A 21736-nucleotide genomic window follows, 5' to 3' on the forward strand; every position below is an offset into this window, starting at 1 on the left:
GACAGCGACGAACAGGACACACACAGAGAGACAGAGTGGACACCAACAGGGCCATCGGAGGGACAGAGACCCTCTCAGTTGAGGTTAGGAATGTCAGCTACTAAAAGACTTCTATAGACCATCTCTGTAGCAAGAGAACCTCCAGTGATCAGACTGGACTGTCCTCTGTCTCCCCTCATCTCTGATACACCAGACTGGGCTGTCCTCTACCACACTCACCTCTTCTCCCCCAAGAGGACCCCTGCTCCCTGACTCCCCTCCCCACCACTCCCCCTAGAGTACCGCTGCCCCCTGCCTCCCCTCCCCACTACTCCCCCTAGAGTACCGCTGCACCCTGTCTCCCCTCCCCTCCCCACTACTCCCCCTAGAGTACCGCTGCACTCCGCCTCCCCTCCCCACTACTCCCCCTAGAGTACCGCTGCACCCTGCCTCCCCTCCCCACTACTCCCCCTAGAGTACCGCTGCACCCTGTCTCCCCTCCCCACTACTCCCCCTAGAGTACCGCTGCACCCTGTCTCCCCTCCCCACTACTCCCCCTAGAGTACCGCTGCCCCCTGCCTCCCCTCCCCACTACTCCCCCTAGAGTACCGCTGCACCCTGCCTCCCCTCCCCACTACTCCCCCTAGAGTACCGCTGCACCCTGCCTCCCCTCCCCACTACTCCCCCTAGAGTACCGCTGCCCCCTGCCTCCCCTCCCCACTACTCCCCCTAGAGTACCGCTGCACCCTGCCTCCCCTCCCCACTACTCCCCCTAGAGTACCGCTGCACCCTGCCTCCCCTCCCCTCCCCACTACTCCCCCTAGAGTACCGCTGCCCCCTGCCTCCCCTCCCCACTACTCCCCCTAGAGTACCGCTGCACCCTGCCTCCCCTCCCCACTACTCCCCCTAGAGTACCGCTGCCCCCTGCCTCCCCTCACTCCCCTCTGTAGCCGTGTCATCTTGGTGGGCTGTTCGTGTGTCTTGTTGTGTTTATTTATGAAATGTCTTCACTTCCAGAACTTTCTTCCTGACTCTCAGTGTACATCGTTACACCTTCACTTTTCCCTGAAGCATTACAGAAATAAAAACAAACCACTGAAGAAAATACAATCTTTGAGTGTTTTGAGTGAGTTTTGAGTAGAGACACTGATGAATGTTAATTAGACGATGATACAGGATAAACATGTCATAACTGACAGGATAAATTACATGGATAAAATTCAACCATCAAAACTGAGAACAACTTTAAAATAAAGGGGAAGTTTATTCATTGTATTATTATTGATCCATTGCAGATTATCCTACATGTCAATCAAACTGTGCTGTGTGAATCATATTGCCTCCTAGACTCTCAGGCTGTGTTCCAAATGGTTCCCTATTCCCTATGGGCCCTGGTCAAAAGTAGTGCACTACATAGGGTTAAAGGGTACCATGTGGGACACAGGCCAAGCCAGACACACAGGACTCAGGACATCACATTACATACATACACATGGGCAACAGCATCTTTTATCAACAATACTGCATCATGAGGACAGTTACCACATGATGATATGACATCATTAGAGCTTCACTGTCAAAGTGAAAGGGACAGACTGATAAAAAACACCACTTAGAAAATCACTAGACAGTAACATCTGACAGTAGTGTTTAATGTCCAGCAGCAATACTAGTAGTATCCCATCCTATTATTCTCAATGATGCATTTTATAATCATTTCATTCAAGTCATTTGAATTAGAAAGAACAGATTATGTCGTGAAAAATATAATAATTGAATGTATGAATTTAGCTGAAAACTATAAACCATCATAAGAGTTTTTGGAGTCAAACAGTAAAACTCAGATGAAAGACACCTTGGAGATCCTGATATCAACACATTGTAACGTTGTTCCTTCTAACAGAATGACTGTTCCACCTAGTAATCCATCACATTGTAACGTTGTTCCTTCTAACAGAATGACTGTTCCACCTAGTAGTCCAACACATTTTAACGTTGTTCCTTCTAACAGAATGACTGTTCCACCTAGTAGTCCAACACATTTTAACGTTGTTCCTTCTAACAGAATGACTGTTCCACCTAGTAGTCCAACACAGAAGTAGGTGGTCAGTAATGGTTCTTGTTTTGCAGTAAGCCAACTAAGTCAACTGGTTTAGTAAGTCTTAGATTGCATATATGATATGTGACTTGAATGTTTTTCCTGAAGCAGTCCATCCATTTCCAACAGTGAAAACCCAGCCCACATTTAATAGTAGATACTTGATGTGTTTGTGGTGCGTAGACCAAAGACTGATGAGTTATGAACAGAACAATGTGGAAGTTGAGTCCATTGTGTTCATCCATCCTTCAGCAGCCAGCCAGCCTCCAGTTGATTCATCACCATCCTGCAATGTCATATTTCAACCAGCAGGGGTCACTGATTCTACTATCTGAATTGTATCACTGTTCAAAGATGCCTCTGCCTTATCCAAGGTTCATCCTCCATTTCATGGCTTAAGGTAAACAGACAACACATGCATGAATCCAGAGTATTATTTTATCAAAACCATTTATAAAACACATCATCCACAGACTGATAGTCTTCCATGGTCTTATTGTAAAGTCAAGTCCTTTAGAATCGTATTGGAGATACTGGAACTTTCCACAGTCAAATAAAGCATGTTTCCTTTTGCATAGAAACACTAGAATGTTCTCTTATCAGACACTGAAGAAGAAGAAACCAAAAAGCCCTTTCATGGTTTTAGAACGGTTGTCCAAAGAAGAACAACTTTGGTGTTTGAAAGTCATCAAACATCTGAAGTCAACAGCTCTCTGTGGTTGTAAAGTCATCAAATATGGAGTCAGTCAACAGCTCTCTGTGATTGTAAAGTCATCAAGCATGGAGTCAGTCAACAGCTCTCTGTGATTGTAAAGTCATCAAACATGGAGTCAGTCAACAGCTCTCTGTGATTGTAAAGTCATCAAGCATGGAGTCAGTCAACAGCTCTCTGTGATTGTAAAGTAATAAAACATGGAGTCAGTCAACATCTCTCTGTGATTGTAAAGTCATCAAGCATGGAGTCAGTCAACATCTCTCTGTGATTGTAAAGTCATCAAACATGGAGTCAGTCAACAGCTCTCTGTGATTGTAAAGTCATCAAACATGGAGTCAGTCAACAGCTCTCTGTGATTGTAAAGACATCAAACATGGAGTCAGTCAACAGCTCTCTGTGATTGTAAAGACATCAAACATGGAGTCAGTCAACATCTCTCTGTGATTGTAAAGTCATCAAACATGAAGTCAGTCAACAGCTCTCTGTGATTGTAAAGACATCAAACATGGAGTCAGTCAACAGCTCTCTGTGATTGTAAAGTCATCAAACATGGAGTCAGTCAACAGCTCTCTGTGATTGTAAAGTCATCAAATATGGAGTCAGTCAACATCTCTCTGTGATTGTAAAGACATCAAACATGGAGTCAGTCAACATCTCTCTGTGATTGTAAAGTCATCAAACATGAAGTCAGTCAACAGCTCTCTGTGATTGTAAAGACATCAAACATGGAGTCAGTCAACAGCTTATTCCTCTCAGTCCATCAGCCAAAATGATCAATATCATAACATAAATCATATAGTCATATTGATTGATAAAGATAACGCAAGCAGTAGCAGGCATGCTAAGATCAGGCATTCTGGAACATTCTAGAGAGATTTCCAGAGGGGGCGGGGTTTAGGCTAGGTAGCTGTCTGTCTGTCATCGGAAGACCAGCGTGGAGGCCTTGAGACAGGTGAAGGAGGCAGTGAGACAGGTGAGGAAGAGAGAAACAGACAGGTAGATCTGAGATGCTCCTCCACACTCCTTGGCGTTTTCCTGAAATCAATCGTTAACACAGTTACAGCCAGTTGTATAATGAACACTACTTAATAAGGCTATTAAGTTCACATTTTTGATCTTAGAATAACAAAAACTCAGTTTGAAATTAAAGGAGCTATGAGAATAGTGCAACACATGTTCTCTTCTGATGTCAATCCATCCACTTGAAGTGAGGTTATTGGGAAGCAGTGGACCAATACGGGGTGCTGACCTGAGGGTGATAGGCGTGGCAGGACTCGGGTCTCCTACGGACCTTCTGAGATTTCATCCTGTCACACTTTACTGAGGCGTTATGTACACAGAGGTCAAGGGCACCAACACACGTAACAACAAGGAGTATCTATGTTACAATACCAACACACTAAACAACAACAAGGAGTATCTGTTACAATACCAACACACTAAACAACAACAACAAGGAGTATCTATGATACAATACCAACACACTAAACAACAACAACAAGGAGTATCTATGATACAATACCAACACGCTAAACAACAACAACGAGTATCTATGATACAATACCAACACACTAAACAACAACAAGGAGTATCTATGTTACAATACCAACACACTAAACAACAACAACAAGGAGTATCTATGTTACAATACCAACACACTAAACAACAACAACAAGGAGTATCTATGATACAATACCAACACACAAAACAACAACAACAAGGAGTACAAAACAACAACAACAAGGAGTACTAAACAACAACAAGGAGTATCTATGATACAATACCAACACACTAAACAACAACAACAAGGAGTATCTATGATACAATACCAACACACTAAACAACAACAAGGAGTATCTATGATACAATACCAACACGCTAAACAACAACAAGGAGTATCTATGATACAATACCAACACACTAAACAACAACAAGGAGTATCTATGATACAATACCAACACACTAAACAACAACAACAAGGAGTATCTATGATACAATACCAACACACTAAACAACAACAAGGAGTATCTATGTTACAATACCAACACACTAAACAACAACAACAAGGAGTATCTATGATACAATACCAATACACTAAACAACAACAAGGAGTATCTATGATACAATACCAACACGCTAAACAACAACAACAAGGAGTATTTATGATACAATACCAACACACTAAACAACAACAAGGAGTATCTATGTTACAATACCAACACACTAAACAACAACAAGGAGTATCTATGATACAATACCAACACACTAAACAACAACAAGGAGTATCTATGATACAATACCAACACACTAAACAACAACAACAAGGAGTATCTATGATACAATACCAACACACTAAACAACAACAACAACGAGTATCTATGATACAATACCAACACACTAAACAACAACAACAAGGAGTATCTATGATACAATACCAACACACTAAACAACAACAAGGAGTATCTATGATACAATACCCACACACTAAACAACAACAACAAGGAGTATTTATGATACAATACCAACACACTAAACAACAACAAGGAGTATCTATGTTACAATACCAACACACTAAACAACAACAAGGAGTATCTATGATACAATACCAACACACTAAACAACAACAACAAGGAGTATCTATGATACAATACCAACACACTAAACAACAACAAGGAGTATCTATGATACAATACCAACACACTAAACAACAACAAGGAGTATCTATGATACAATACCAACACGCTAAACAACAACAAGGAGTATCTATGATACAATACCAACACACTAAACAACAACAACAAGGAGTATTTATGCTACAATACCAACACGCTAAACAACAACAAGGAGTATCTATGATACAATACCAACACACAAACAACAACAACAACGAGTATCTATGATACAATACCAACACGCTAAACAACAACAACAAGGAGTATCTATGATACAATACCAACACACTAAACAACAACAAGGAGTATCTATGATACAATACCAACACGCTAAACAACAACAAGGAGTATCTATGATACAATACCAACACACTAAACAACAACAAGGAGTATCTATGATACAATACCAACACGCTAAACAACAACAAGGAGTATCTATGATACAATACCAACACACTAAACAACAACAAGGAGTATCTATGATACAATACCAACACACTAAACAACAACAAGGAGTATCTATGATACAATACCAACACACTAAACAACAACAACAAGGAGTATTTATGATACAATACCAACACACTAAACAACAACAAGGAGTATCTATGTTACAATACCAACACACTAAACAACAACAAGGAGTATCTATGATACAATACCAACACACTAAACAACAACAAGGAGTATCTATGATACAATACCAACACGCTAAACAACAACAAGGAGTATCTATGATACAATACCAACACACTAAACAACAACAACAAGGAGTATTTATGCTACAATACCAACACGCTAAACAACAACAAGGAGTATCTATGATACAATACCAACACACAAACAACAACAACAACGAGTATCTATGATACAATACCAACACGCTAAACAACAACAAGGAGTATCTATGATACAATACCAACACGCTAAACAACAACAAGGAGTATCTATGATACAATACCAACACGCTAAACAACAACAAGGAGTATCTATGATACAATACCAACACACTAAACAACAACAAGGAGTATCTATGATACAATACCAACACACTAAACAACAACAACAAGGAGTATCTATGATACAATACCAACACACTAAACAACAACAAGGAGTATCTATGATACAATACCAACACACTAAACAACAACAACAAGGAGTATCTATGATACAATACCAACACACTAAACAACAACAACAAGGAGTATCTATGATACAATACCAACACACTAAACAACAACAACAAGGAGTATCTATGATACAATACCAACACACTAAACAACAACAACAACGAGTATCTATGATACAATACCAACACACTAAACAACAACAACAACGAGTATCTATGCTACAATACCAACACGCTAAACAACAACAACAACGAGTATCTATGCTACAATACCAACACACTAAACAACAACAACAACGAGTATCTATGCTACAATACCAACACACTAAACAACAACAACAACAACGAGTATCTATGATACAATACCAACACACTAAACAACAACAAGGAGTATTTATGCTACAATACCAACACACTAAACAACAACAACAAGTGTATCTTCTGCATTATAAACTGGGTGGTTCGAGCCCTGAATTCTGATTGGCTGACAGCCGTGGTGTATCAGGCCGTATATAACGTGTATGACAAAACATGTTTTGTTACTGCTTTAATTACACTGGTAACCAGTTTATAATCACGATAAGGCACCTCGTGGGTTTGTGGTATATGGCATTGCATTGTGCTAAGAACAGCCCTTAGCAGTGATATATTGGTCATATACCACACCCCCTAGGTCGTTATTGCTTAAATAGTCTATATGCCAGGGGGATAGGGTCAGTCTGTCATATCTGGCGTAATTCTATATGCAGTGTGTGTGTGTGTGTGCAGGGTCAACCACATGAGAGCAGCCCTGTCTGGGTATGAGACCCTGACACCCCTACTGACAGATTGGCTGATGATGCAGCTCACACAGCCCATTATGGTGTGTGTTGTTCATGAAGGATGTCTGAGTGTATGACTGGCTTAATGCTTTACTACAGCTGGACTCTGTCAGAGTGATAAGACTCTACTCTCATTATGATCTACATAACCAATATAGACCCTGTTCTCTCTCTCTCTCTCTCTCTCTCTCTCTCTCTCTCTCTCTCTTTCTCTCTCTCTCTCTCACTCTCTCTCTCACTCTCTCACTCTCTCACTCTCTCACTCTCCTGTCCTCGCTCTCTTGTCCTCTCTCTCCCTCTCTTCTTCTCTCCCTCCATCTTCTTCTCTCCCTCTCTCTTCTTCTCTCCCTCTCTCTTCTTCCTTCCTTCCCTCCCTCCCCCCCTCCCTCCCTCCCTCCCTCCCTCCCTCCCTCCAACACCTGCTATTTCAACATCTGAATGCTCGGCTATGAGCCTGCAGGTCATCTATGAGGAGAGTTTAGGAAGATACTGCTCCCCACAGCGTAAAACAGCAATTCATAACTGGTTGAAATGAACGATGTCTGAAATAAATATAATAAGAGAAGTGATTTGTCTGATACATGACTAATGAACTGCTTATTCATAGATATCAAATCCCATTTCCACAACACCATTATAATTATATCAATCACTGTCTGTGTCAGAGAGAGTGAACCAGTAAGATAGCTCTTCATGTTAAAGGATATATTTCACTTCCTTGGGTTCCATGGTGATAGCGGGGTACTGACGGGAACAGTCACAGTCTGCCTGTACCACCAACATCAGCAGGTTACTGTCAGGGACAGCCTGGGTTACAAACATCCTGGAACACACACACACACACAGAACAGTTAAGACACAGACACAGAGATAGAGAGAGAGAGAGAGAGAGAGGTAGAGAGAGAGGCAGAGAGAGAGAGGGGTAGAGAGAGAGAGAGAGAGAGAGAGAGAGAGAGAGAGAGAGAGAGAGAGAGAGGGGTAGAGAGAGAGCGATAGAGAGAGGGGTAGAGAGAGAACAAGAAAGAGAGAGAGAGAGAGAGGTAGAGAGAGAGAGAGGTCCTGGGGATCTGTTCACAAACACAAACACACCCCACAGAGACCCAGGACAACAGCACAATTAGACCCAACCACATAATGAGAAAACAAAAAGATAATTACTTGACACATTGGAAAGAATTAACAAAAAAACAGAGCAAACTAGAATGCTATTTGGCCCGAAACAGAGAGTACACAGTGGCAGAATACCTGACCACTGTGACTGACCCAAACTTAAGGAAAGCTTTGACTATGTACAGACTTAGTGAGCATAGCCTTGCTATTGAGAAAGGCCGCCATAGGCAGACATGGCTCTCAAGAGAAGACAGGCTATGTGCACACTGCCCATAAAATGAGGTGAAAACTGAGCTGCACTTCCTAACCTCCTGTCTAACGAATGACCATATTAGAGATACATATTTCCCTCAGATTATACAGATCCACAAAGAATTCGAAAACAAATCTAATTTTGATAAACTCCCATATCTACTGTGTGAAATTCCACAGTGTGCCATCACAGCAGCAAGATGTGTGACCTGTTGCCACAAGAAAAGGGCAACCAGTGAAGAACAAACACCATTGTAAATACAACCCATATTTATGCTTATTTATTTTCCCTTGTGTACTTCAACTATTTGTACATTGTTAAAACACTGTATATATATATATAATATGACATTTGTAATGTCTTTACTGTTTTGAAACTTCTGTATGTGTAATGTTTACTGTTAATTTGTATTGTTTATTTCACTTTATATATTCACTTCATATATTATCTACCTCACTTGCTTTGGCAATGTTAACACATGTTTCCCATGCCAATAAAGCCCTTGAATTGAATTGAATTGAGAGAGAGAGAGAAAGAGAGGTAGAGCGGCAGAGAGAGAGAGCTGTAGAAAGAGAGAGAGAGGTAACAGACAGACAGACAGACAGACAGACAGACAGACCACCAATCAGAGACCACTATGATGACACACCAAATGATGACCACCAGTCAGAGACCACTATGATGACACACCGAATGATAACCACCAATCAGAGACCACTATGATGACACACTAAATGATGACCACCAATCAGAGACCACTGTGATGACACACCAAATGATGACCACCAATCAGAGACCACTATGATGACACACCAAATGATGACCACCAATCAGAGACCACTATGACGACACACCAAATGCATTTGATGGATCCTTTTGGTCTTCTTGTAATTCCTCTTAAAGGGACAGTAATCCAAAAGTAATCAGATTACATGACTGAGTTTGTGTAATCCAGAAATGTCATTATTGATTACAATTTTGGACAGGTAACTAGTAACTGTAACACACACTATATTACAAACAAACACGATGAAACACTGCCACCTAGTGTTCATTGAACAGTTTTAGTGGTATGAACGGATGCACACTTCCACCATTCTATTGTCTGGTCGGGACTTTAATCTATGGATTAATCTAAGATCCTAAATGAATGTGTAATCTCTGGATAAACATAGAGTTTGTGTACAATAGTATATACAGTGTATATTCATTTTGATTCACACACATCTCACTACAATGTCATTCCATGACGTGAAGAGTGTTTTTTTTTTTTTTTTTACAACTTGACTAGGAATCCCCCTTCCCCTTTCATTAGACACTCATTATTTTTGTTATATCCCATTTCCACCAGATGGGGGCGCTGGAACACCTCAAACCGCTGTTCCCCATTTAGATGAAATTGAGATGACCTTTGCTAAACCCCTCAACAGAAACATCTCTCTCTCTCTCTCTCTCTCTCTCTCTCTCTCTCTCTCTCTCTACCCCTCTCTCTCTACCCCTCTCTCTCTCTCTCTCTCTCTCTCTCTCTCTCTCTCTACCCCTCTCTCTCTACCCCTCTCTCTCTCTCTACCCCTCTCCCTCCCTCCCTCCCTCATCTTCAGACTAGTGGCTGCCTGTCAGAAGAGACAGGAGTCATGGGTATGGATGGGATGACAGATACATGGAGGTAGAGAGATAAAGAGCTGATACGCAGAGACAGAAGATAATCTCAGAAAAAAAATAATCAGGAAGTGATTTACTCTAAGAGAGATTTCAGAGGACTGAGACTGTGTGACTCAAGCTGTGGGATTTATATAAAGAAGCTATAGCTGTAGCTTCTGGAATTTGTATGATTGTCTTGCTTATATAAAATATATTTTCATGCTTTTGTCATTTGTATAAATTATGTTGTTAACTTTTTTTAAAATGACAGAAAAAGTGTGTGTGTGCGTGCATGGCCGCGTGTGTGTTCTTACTTCTGACAGCGTCCACACTTAATGAGGCTGTTGGTCTCCTTGATGGAGGGCTCGTAGACAAAGCTGGGGTACTCTGTGTCACACGGCTGCAGGATGTCTCCCTTCTTCTTCTGGGCCGACGCTGGGGACAGAGACAACCAATCACCATCACTCATACTAACGTGAGTGATGGAGAGCCAATCACCATCACTCACACTAACGTACACACCTCCAGTCCTAATCCCTTATGGGATAGGACATTGTATGACGCACATCATTATGTTAAAAAAACTCAAATGTAACCTTTATTTAACTAGACAAGTCAGTTAAGAACAAATTATTATTTACAACGACGGCCTACCCCGGGCCAAACCTGGACCAATTGTGCACCAACCCTATGAGAATCACGGCCGGATGTGATACAGCCTGGATTCGAACCACTGAGATGCAGTGTCTTAGACCACTGAGCCACTCGGGAGCCCAACATGAGTTGCAAGCAACCCTTAACCCCTTCTCCGAACTCCATCCAGCCCATACACCTTGTTGGTTCGTTCACAATGACAAACACTGAAGGACTAGGAGCTAAGGGAAAGGACTAGGAGCTAAGGGAAAGGACTAGGAGCTAAGGGAAAGGACTAGGAGCTAAGGAAAAGGACTAGGAGCTAAGGGAAAGGACTAGGAGCCAAGGGAAGGGACTAGGAGCTAAGGGAAAGGACTAGGAGCTAAGGGAAAGGACTAGGAGCTAAGGGAATGGACTAGGAGAAATGGGAAAGGACTAGGAGCTAAGGGAAAGGACTAGGAGCTAAGAGAAAGGACTAGGAGCTAAGGGAAAGGACTAGGAGCTAAGGGAAAGGACTAGGAGCTAAGGGAAAGGACTAGGAGCTAAGAGAAAGGACTAGGAGCTAAGGGAAAGGACTAGGAGCTAAGAGAAAGGACTGGGCCGTGTTTTGGACCAGACCACAGTGTATTTCCATGCAGAGATACCAGGCAGTCGTCACTGCATGGGACTGGAACAGAGTTTATAACAGATAGATTGTTCTAATAAGTGATGATAGAGTCTGTGTATATTACAGCTGTCATAACAGCATACCAACTCATGGAGGTGGACATCTTAATGACTGTGGACAAGGATACACTTTCAAGATGTCAGACTCTTGAATTATTTACTAGCTGTCATTACTGTGAATTTTTCTGACCCTGATCAACTTTAAATAGATTATATAGATGAGATAGATACAGTACATCCTCTGATCGTCTGTTGCCACACACACGCGCGCGCACACACACACACACACACACACACACACACACACACACACACACACACACACACACACACACACACACACACACACACACACACACACACACACACACACACACACACACACACACACACACACACACACACACACACACACACACAATAGGTTTAATCTGTACCTTTGAAGCCAGGCTTGGCTGGGTGGGAGGAATGAGGTGGTGAGAATGATTGACAGGTGATGATGAGGATGATATTGATGATGGTGATAGAGACATGGGTGAGTGTGGTCAGGACAGGAGACAACATGAGAGACACAGATTGGGACATTGAAGCCAAACAGTGCAACACAACACACAGAAGCTGAATGAGATGAATAGGAATGAATGCTCTTTACTGGACTGTGTTACCTTCAGCAAAGCGGTCAGAGTGCCAGAGACCACAGATGTTGAACTCCAGTAAAAACCTACAGAGAGGGAAGGAGAAAGAAAGAAGATGAGTGAAAGAGAACGCGAGAGAGAGGGAGAGAAGGAGTGGAGAGAGGGAGAAGGAGTGGAGAGAGGGAGAAGGAGTGATGAGATAGAGGGAGAGAGAGAAGGAGTGATGGAACAAAGGAGAGAGGGAGAGAAGGAGTGGAGAGAGGGAGAAGGAGTGATGAGATAGAGAAGGAGTGATGGAGAGAGGAAGAGAAGGAGTGGAGAGAGGGAGAGAAGGAGTGAAGAGAGGGATAGAGGGAGTGATGGAGAGAATGAGAGAGGGAGAGAAGGAGTGAAGGAGAGAGAGAGAAGGAGTGATGAGATAGAGGGAGAGAGGGAGAGAAGGAGTGATGGAGAGAGGGAGGGAAGGAGTGATGGAGAGAGGAAGAGAAGGAGTGATGGAGAGAGGGAGGGAAGGAGTGATGGAAAGAGGGAGGGAAGGAGTGATGGAGAGAGGGAGGGAAGGAGTGATGGAGAGAGGGAGGGAAGGAGTGATGGAGAGAGGGAGAGAAGGAGTGATGGAGAGAGGGAAAGAAGGAGTGATGGAGTGATGGAGTGATGGAGAGAGGAAGAGAAGGAGTGGTGGAGAGAGGGAGGGAAGGAGTGATGGAGAGAGGGAGGGAAGGAGTGATGGAGAGAGGGAGAGAAGGAGTGAAAGAGAGATGAAGGGAGGAAGAGAAGGAGTGACGGAGTGAAGGAGAGAAGGAGTGAAGGAGAGAAGGAGCGAAGGACAGAAGGAGAGAAGAGAGAGAGAGCCATACATACAGAACAGGTGAGAGTAAATTGTAATGGCTCTTGAGAATTAACTAGCTACCAGCAGCCAACGACTTCTGATCTCTCTGACACACTTACAGCAGGAAGTTGGTGAGGAACCACTTTAGAGCAGCCGCCAGACCATAGAAGGGCTGTAGAGAGGAGAGAGAGAGAGAGAGAGAGAGAGAGAGAGGGGGAGGGAGGGAGGGAGAGGAATATAGAGATAGATCAAGAAAATAATGAAGAAAGAGAGCGAGAGCGAGAGAGAGAGAGAGAGAGAGAGAGAGAGAGAGAGAGAGAGAGAGAGAGAGAGAGAGAGAGAGAGAGAGAGAGAGAGAGAGAGAGAGAGAGAGAGAGAGAGAGAGAGAGAGAGAGAGCGAGAGAGAGAGAGAGAGAGAGAGAGAGCGAGAGAGAGAGAGAGAGAGAGAGAGAGAGAGAGAGAGAGAGAGAAAGAGAGAGAGAGAGAGCAATATAGATATATATATATATATATATATATATATATATATATATATATAGAGAGAGAGAGAGAGAGAGAGAGAGAAACATTTGTCACAAAGTGTTTCACAGTGACCCAGTCTAGACTTCCAATGAGCATGCAGCCACACAGTATGCGAAAAAGAAAGATACACAACACAGAATGACTCTCAGAGAAACAAGAGAGGGGAAGTGGATTCAGTGCTGAGGGATGAGACGTCTGCTGTGAATAACCTCTCTTTTCAAATCACTGACACTAGGCATCAATTCACACCCACAGCATCTCCTACCAGAGCAGTAATCAGTGGTGGGAATCTAATAGCTAAACATATATACTATCAACAGTAAAAGTCTTAATCATTTCAAATGTATTATATTAAGCAAACCAGACATTTCTTTTCTAACAGAAAAACTGTTGGCACAGTCCAACATTTACAAGGGAAGAGTTTGTGTTTAGTGAGCAGATCAGAGGCAGTGGGGATGACCAGGGATGTTCTCTTGAATTGGACATCTTCCTGTCCTGCTAAGCATTCAACATGTAACTAGTACTTTTGGGTGTCAGGGAAAATGTATGGAGTAAAAAATACACTATTTTCTTTAGGAATGTAGTAAAGTACAGATATAGTAAAGTACAGATACACTAAAAAACGCACACATACATACAGTATTCAGACAAACACACACATACATACAGTATTCAGACAAACACACACATACATACAGTATTCAGACAAACACACACATACATACAGTATTCAGACAAACACACACACACATACAGTATTCAGACAAACACACACACACACACAGTATTCAGACAAACACACACACACACACATACAGTATTCAGACAAACACACACACACACAGTATTCAGACAAACACACACATACAGTATTCAGACAAACACACACACACATACAGTATTCAGACAAACACACACACACATACAGGATTCAGACAAACACACACACACACATACAGGATTCAGACAAACACACACACACACACACACACACACACACACACACACACACACACAGTATTCAGACAAACACACACACACACACAGTATTCAGACAAACACACACACACACACATACAGTATTCAGACAAACACACACACACACACACACATACAGTATTCAGACAAACACACACACACACACATAAAGTATGCAGACAAACACACACACACACACATACAGTATTCAGACAAACACACACACACACACACATACAGTATTCAGACAAACACACACACACACACACACAGTATTCAGACAAACACACACACACACATACAGTATTCAGACAAACACACACATACATAAAGTATTCAGACACACACACACACACACACACACACACACACACACACACACACACACACACACACACACACAAACACACACACACACACATACATATAGTATTCAGACGAACACACACACACATACAGTATTCAGACAAACACACACACACATACAGTATTCAGACAAACACACACACACACACATACAGTATTCAGACAAACACACACACATCCATGAACACACACAGAGACTGTTGTTTACATGTTTCCTCACACTAAGAAGGGGTCTGGCGCTGCTGGCAGAATGTCCTCCCATCTTACACATGGCCTGATAGTCGTACAGAGATACCCTGAAGACACACACACACACACAGAGAGAGACGCACAGAAACAGGTTTGCGTAATGTCCTCTAAAATCAACCACTCACATTTATTTGAACTGTCGTAGATAGCATCACTTCACTCAGGAGTGTTTCTACATCAGAGACGCAGCTGAAAGGTTTCTCAACGCAGCTACATGATGAAAGAGATGGGGATGTCCCCAATGTCACCCTACTGCCTATGGGCCCTGGTCAAAAGTAGTGCACTATGAAGGGAATAGGGTGTACAGTAGATGTAAGAGAAACCCGACCCAGCCAATCAAATCAAAGGGCTAACCCTGTGATGACACACAGTATGGTATGTTACACTAATAACCACACGCAGATATAGAATAGTTAAAGGTGTTATCATGAGAGAGATATAGAATAGTTAAAGGTGTTATCATGAGATATAGAACAGTTAAAGGTATTATCATGAGATATAGAACAGTTAAAGGTATTATCATGAGATATAGAACAGTTAAAGGTATTATCATGAGATATAGAACAGTTAAAGGTATTATCATGAGATATAGAACAGTTAAAGGTGTTATCATGAGATATAGATCAGTTAAAGGTATTATCATGAGATATAGAACAGTTAAAGGTATTATCATGAGATATAGAACAGTTAAAGGTATTATCATGAGATATAGATCAGTTAAAGGTGTTATCATGAGATATAGAACAGTTAAAGGTGTTATCATGAGATATAGAACAGTTAAAGGTGTTATCATGAGATATAGAACAGTTAAAGGTGTTATCATGAGATATAGAACAGTTAAAGGTGTTATCATGAGATATAGAACAGTTAAAGGTGTTATCATGAGATATAGAACAGTTAAAGGTGTTATCATGAGATATAGAACAGTTAAAGGTGTTATCATGAGATATAGAACAGTTAAAGGTGTTATCATGAGATATAGAACAGTTAAAGGTATTATCATGAGATATAGAACAGTTAAAGGTGTTATCATGAGATATAGAACAGTTAAAGGTATTATCATGAGAGAGATATAGAACAGTTAAAGGTATTATCATGAGATATAGAACAGTTAAAGGTGTTATCATGAGATATAGAACAGTTAAAGGTATTATCATGAGATATAGAACAGTTAAAGGTGTTATCATGAGATATAGAACAGTTAAAGGTATTATCATGAGAGAGATATAGAACAGTTAAAGGTATTATCATGAGATATAGAACAGTTAAAGGTGTTATCATGAGATATAGAATAGTTAAAGGTGTTATCATGAGATATAGAATAGTTAAAGGTATTATCATGAGATATAGAACAGTTAAAGGTATTATCATGAGATATAGAAGAGTTAAAGGTATTATCATGAGAGAGATGTAGAACAGTAAAAGGTATTATCATGAGATATAGAACAGTTAAAGGTATTATCATGAGAGAGATGTAGAACAGTAAAAGGTATTATCATGAGATATAGAACAGTTAAAGGTATTATCATGAGATATAGAACAGTTAAAGGTATTATCATGATATATAGAACAGTAAAAGGTATTATCATGAGAGAGATATAGAATAGTTAAAGGTGTTATCATGAGATATAGAACAGTTAAAGGTGTTATCATGAGATATAGAACAGTTAAAGGTATTATCATGAGAGAGATATAGAATAGTTAAAGGTATTATCATGAGAGAGATATAGAACAGTTAAAGGTATTATCATGAGATATAGAACAGTTAAAGGTATTATCATGAGATATAGAACAGTTAAAGGTATTATCATGATATATAGAACAGTAAAAGGTATTATCATGAGAGAGATATAGAATAGTTAAAGGTGTTATCATGAGATATAGAACAGTTAAAGGTGTTATCATGAGATATAGAACAGTTAAAGGTATTATCATGAGATATAGAACAGTTAAAGGTATTATCATGAGATATAGAACAGTTAAAGGTATTATCATGAGATATAGAACAGTTAAAGGTGTTATCATGAGATATAGAACAGTTAAAGGTATTATCATGAGAGAGATATGGAACAGTTGAAGACTATCGTCTTACCTTTTGAACATGCCCATCTTGATAAGGCGTGCCATCACTGAGCCGTCAACTTCTCCAAAGAACCTCCCCACCTAGAGACAGACCGACAGACAGGGAGAAGACCACACTGTCTTTACAATGACACCATTAACATTGTCATACACGCCGTTTTTGACAGCATAGTAAATGTAACACACACTATCACATTATATAATACACTACCACATTATATAATACACTATCACATTATATAATACACTACCACATTATATAATACACTACCACATTATATAATACACTATCACATTATATAATACACTATCACATTATATAATACACTACCACATTATATAATACACTACCACATTTACTATAATCCTCATCTGTGGTTTATAAACAGTGGTTTATACCCTCCCTCCCTCCCTCCCTCCCTCCCTCCCTCCCTCCCTCCCTCCCTCCCTCCCTCCCTCCCTCCCTCCCTCCCTCCCTCCAGTCATAGGAAGTTGTCCTTTCACCTCATTTGGCAAAGTGGAAAACGACAAACATCTTTCCCCCATTCCCCTCTTCCTTCTCCTCTCCCTCTCTACCTCTCCCTCTCTCTCTTCCTCTACCTCTCCCTCTCTCTCTACCTCTCCCTCTCTCTCTACCTCTCCCTCTCTCTCTCCACCTCTCCCTCTCTCTCTACCTCTCCCTCTCTCTCCACCTCTCCCTCTACCTCTCCCTCTCTCTCTACCTCTCCTTCTCCTCTACCTCTCCCTCTCTCTCTACCTCTCCTTCTCCTCTACCTCTCCCTCTCTCTCTACCTCTCCCTCCCTCTCTCTACCTCTCCCTCTCTCTCTTCACTTCTCCTCCAGTGAAGTTCCCATCTAGTCCACCGTACAAGTTCAATTATTCATTTTAATCCAGCCAGGCTGTTTTGTACTGTTTTGCTTGGTTGAGTGGTTGATTTCTCACTGGCATGTCACCTGTCACCTGTACTGTATTGCAGTGCTCAGGGTAGAGGTTAGGTGTATAGAGGACAGCTCATCAGCTGGGTAGAGGTAGAGGTAGAGGTAGAGGTAGAGGTAGAGGTAGAGGTAGAGGTTAGGTGTATAGAGGACATCTCATCAGCTGGGTAGAGGTAGAGGTAGAGCTTAGGTGTATAGAGGACATCTCATCAGCTGGGTAGAGGTAGAGGTAGAGGTTAGGTGTATAGAGGACAGCTCATCAGCTGGGTAGAGGTAGAGGTAGAGGTTAGGAGTATAGAGGACAGCTCATCAGCTGGGTGGAGGTGGAGGTAGAGGTAGAGGTAGAGGTTAGGTGTATAGAAAACAGCTCATCAGCTGGGTAGAGGTAGAGGTAGAGGTAGAGGTCGAGGTTAGGTGTATAGAGGACAGCTCATCAGCTGGGTAGAGGTAGAGGTAGAGGTAGAGGTCGAGGTTAGGTGTATAGAGGACAGCTCATCAGCTGGGTAGAGGTAGAGGTAGAGGTAGAGGTAGAGGAATAGGTAGAGGTAGAGGTAGAGGAATAGGTAGAGGTAGAGGTAGAGGAATAGGTAGAGGTAGAGGTAGAGGTAGAGGTAGAGGTAGAGGTAGAGGAATAGGTAGAGGAATAGGTAGAGGTAGAGGTAGAGGTAGAGGAATAGGTGGAGGTAGAGGTTAGGTGTATAGAGGACAGCTCATCAGCTGGGTAGAGGTAGAGGTAGAGGTAGAGGTGTATAGAGGACAGCTCATCAGCTGGGTAGAGGTAGAGGTAGAGGTTAGGTGTATGGAGGACAGCTCATCAGCTGGGTAGCGGTAGAGGTAGAGGTCAGGTGTATAGAGGACAGCTCATCAGCTGGGTAGAGGTAGAGGTAGAGGAATAGGTAGAGGTAGAGGTTAGGTGTATAGAGGACATCTCATCAGCTGGGTAGAGGTAGAGGTAGAGGTTAGGTGTATAGAGGACAGCTCATCAGCTGGGTAGAGGTAGAGGTAGAGGTTAGGTGTATAGAGGAGTGTTTGAGTGACCGTAGCCGTCTCTCCTCTACTAGCCTGCGGTGGACTCTGCTCCACTATTCTACTACCTCTGAGGATTTGTGTTGGGTTCTAGGGCTTTCAGTTTACTAGGACATTTTATTTGAAGGACTCACAAAGTCGTAAAGGAGCAGTCTATACTCATTGAGACCTCTTTGCTAAGTAATATCTCTGGCAGTGTACCATGGGATGTAATGTCCAGTGTGACTGATTGGGTTTGATCTGGGTCATCTGGGTATCACAAGACTGTGTTAGCCCACTAAGCTAAATACTCTTGTTAGCCCACTGAGCTAAAGACTGTGTTAGCCCACTGAGCTAAATACTCTTGTTAGCCCACTGAGCTAAATACTGTGTTAGCCACTGAGCTAAAGACTGTGTTAGCCACTGAGCTAAAGACTGTGTTAGCCCACTGAGCTAAATACTCTTGTTAGCCCACTGAGCTAAAGACTGTGTTAGCCACTGAGCTAAAGACTATGTTAGCCACTGAGCTAAAGACTGTGTTAGCACACTGAGCTAAAGACTGTGTTAGCACACTGAGCTAAAGACTGTGTTAGCCACTGAGATAAAGACTGCGTTAGCCACTGAGCTAAAGACTGTGTTAGCCACTGAGCTAAAGACTGTGTTAGCCCACTGAGCTAAAGACTGTGTTAGCCCACTGAGCTAAAGACTGTGTTAGCCCACTGAGCTAAAGACTGTGTTAGCCACTGAGCTAAAGACTGTGTTAGCCACTGAGCTAAATACTGTGTTAGCCACTGAGCTAAAGACTGTGTTAGCCACTGAGCTAAAGACTGTGTTAGCCCACTCATACGTTCATTCATCATTTTATTTGTCATTTTACACTACAATTTGTGTCTCTGTCTGTGTCTGTGTGTGTGTGTGTGTGTGTGTGTGTGTGTGTGTGTGTGTGTGTGTGTGTGTGTGTGTGTGTGTGTGTGTGTGTGTGTGTGTGTGTGTGTGTGTGTAGTGCCTGCGCTTGCTTCAATTTAGGTATGTGGGGATAGACTATGTTTCCTGTGACCTATTTTAGTCTGTGTCTGTTTCTCAGTGTCTCTGTGTGTGTGTCTGTGTGTGTCTGTGTGTGTGTGTGTGTCTGTGTGTGTGTGCCTGTGTGTGTGTGTCTGTGTGTGTGTGCCTGCAGAGGTGCTTCAATTTCGGTATGTGGGGATAGACTGTTTCCTGTGACCTATTTTAGTTTTAAGGAAGTACTGCTCAAACACAAGTTCAAATAGGCTCATATTTGTCCTGTTTTCCACATGTCCAGTGTGAGGTTAAATGGAAATGTGTTTTCTGCACAATCCCACTCTACCTGAGACACCCTCAGAGAGGGGGGTCACGGCCAGCCAATATTGATGGCCCTGGAACAATTAGGGTTAATTGCCTTGCAGATCGACAGGCTCAGGAACCTTTCGGTTACTGGCTCAACACTCTAGCAACTGGGCTACCTGCCGCCCCCACACTGATAAAATATGAACTGAGACAGTTGGCTACAATTACTCCCCCCTCCTCCCTGTTCCACAGGCATAGACACAATACAACTAGGAGACTGAAAGAGTTTTAATTTTAAGACACAGACAGAAAAGTGACAACACAATAACTAGCTGTTTCCCAGGGGCTGTGATTAGGACGCCTCGTTGCTCCTCAGCTGAGAATAACTCATGTTGTGTTTGGTGGGTTTGTGTTTGGTGTGTGTGTGTGTGTGTTTGGACCGAGGGGCAGCCAGCCGCCAGGCTGCAGTGACTCCACCAGTGATCTTCCAACATTCCCTCCATCTTGTGCCAATATCAGTTAATTTTAAGTCTTCCGATGGTTTAGATTATTTTTTTCTAAGAGATTGTCAGTTGGATCGGCTCTCTCCGCAAGGTTATGTTTACCTGACCTTTCTTATGAAGAACCTTTTCTGACTCAAATAGGATTCTCTCTAGATTGCGCTGATGTCCTAAAGATTTCAAATGGACATTTTGTGATGCTGTATACAACTTTTAAGGTGCACATATTTTAACATATCTTACATTGGTTAATCCAAAATGGCTTTTTAAAGCTGTCATGGAAATAAAAGTATTTCCTATGAACAAGTCATTTAGAGTTACTATGCCTTTGTAACAGTATAACTTTAGACCGTCCCCTCGCCCATACCCGGGCGCGAACCAGGGACCCTCTGCACACATCAACAACAGTCACCCACGAAGCATCGTTACCCATCGCTCCACAAACGCCGCGGCCCTTGCAGAGCAAGGGGAACTACTACTTCAAGGTCTCAGAGCAAGTGACGTCACCGATTGAAACGCTATTTAGCGCGCACCACTAACTAAGCTAGCCGTTTCCCATCCGTTACCTCAGCACCACCGCTAACTAAGCTAGCCGTTTCACATCCGTTACCT

At 42.1% G+C, this 21736-nt stretch overlaps 1 protein-coding gene and 1 long non-coding RNA gene across 2 annotated transcripts in view; both read right to left on the reverse strand.

Annotated features, from left to right (window-relative positions):
• Positions 1-1223: 1223 nt before the first annotated feature.
• Positions 1224-4124, reverse strand: LOC149978200 (uncharacterized). Its single transcript, XR_016486913.1, has 2 exons — positions 4042-4124; positions 1224-3827 (listed from the first exon to the last, which is right to left on the reverse strand). It is a non-coding gene; the product is annotated as an uncharacterized LOC149978200 (long non-coding RNA).
• Positions 4125-8033: 3909 nt separating this feature from the next.
• LOC118938827 (voltage-dependent calcium channel subunit alpha-2/delta-4-like) overlaps positions 8034-21736 on the reverse strand; it is a 15526-nt gene continuing 1823 nt past the window's right edge. Inside the window, exons 2-8 of the mRNA XM_090201224.1 lie at positions 17389-17459; positions 15268-15343; positions 13301-13353; positions 12383-12438; positions 12155-12172; positions 10733-10853; positions 8034-8237 (exon numbers count right to left, since the gene is read on the reverse strand). Of these exons, the coding sequence (XP_090057350.1) occupies positions 8111-8237; positions 10733-10853; positions 12155-12172; positions 12383-12438; positions 13301-13353; positions 15268-15343; positions 17389-17423 (486 nt within the window). The 5' untranslated portion in view covers positions 17424-17459 and the 3' untranslated portion in view covers positions 8034-8110. The remainder of the gene's footprint in view (positions 8238-10732; positions 10854-12154; positions 12173-12382; positions 12439-13300; positions 13354-15267; positions 15344-17388; positions 17460-21736) is intronic.

The sequence above is a fragment of the Oncorhynchus mykiss genome, chromosome 15, assembly GCF_057628025.1.
Source record: "Oncorhynchus mykiss isolate SJ-2025 chromosome 15, ASM5762802v1, whole genome shotgun sequence".
Lineage (NCBI taxonomy): Eukaryota > Metazoa > Chordata > Actinopteri > Salmoniformes > Salmonidae > Oncorhynchus > Oncorhynchus mykiss.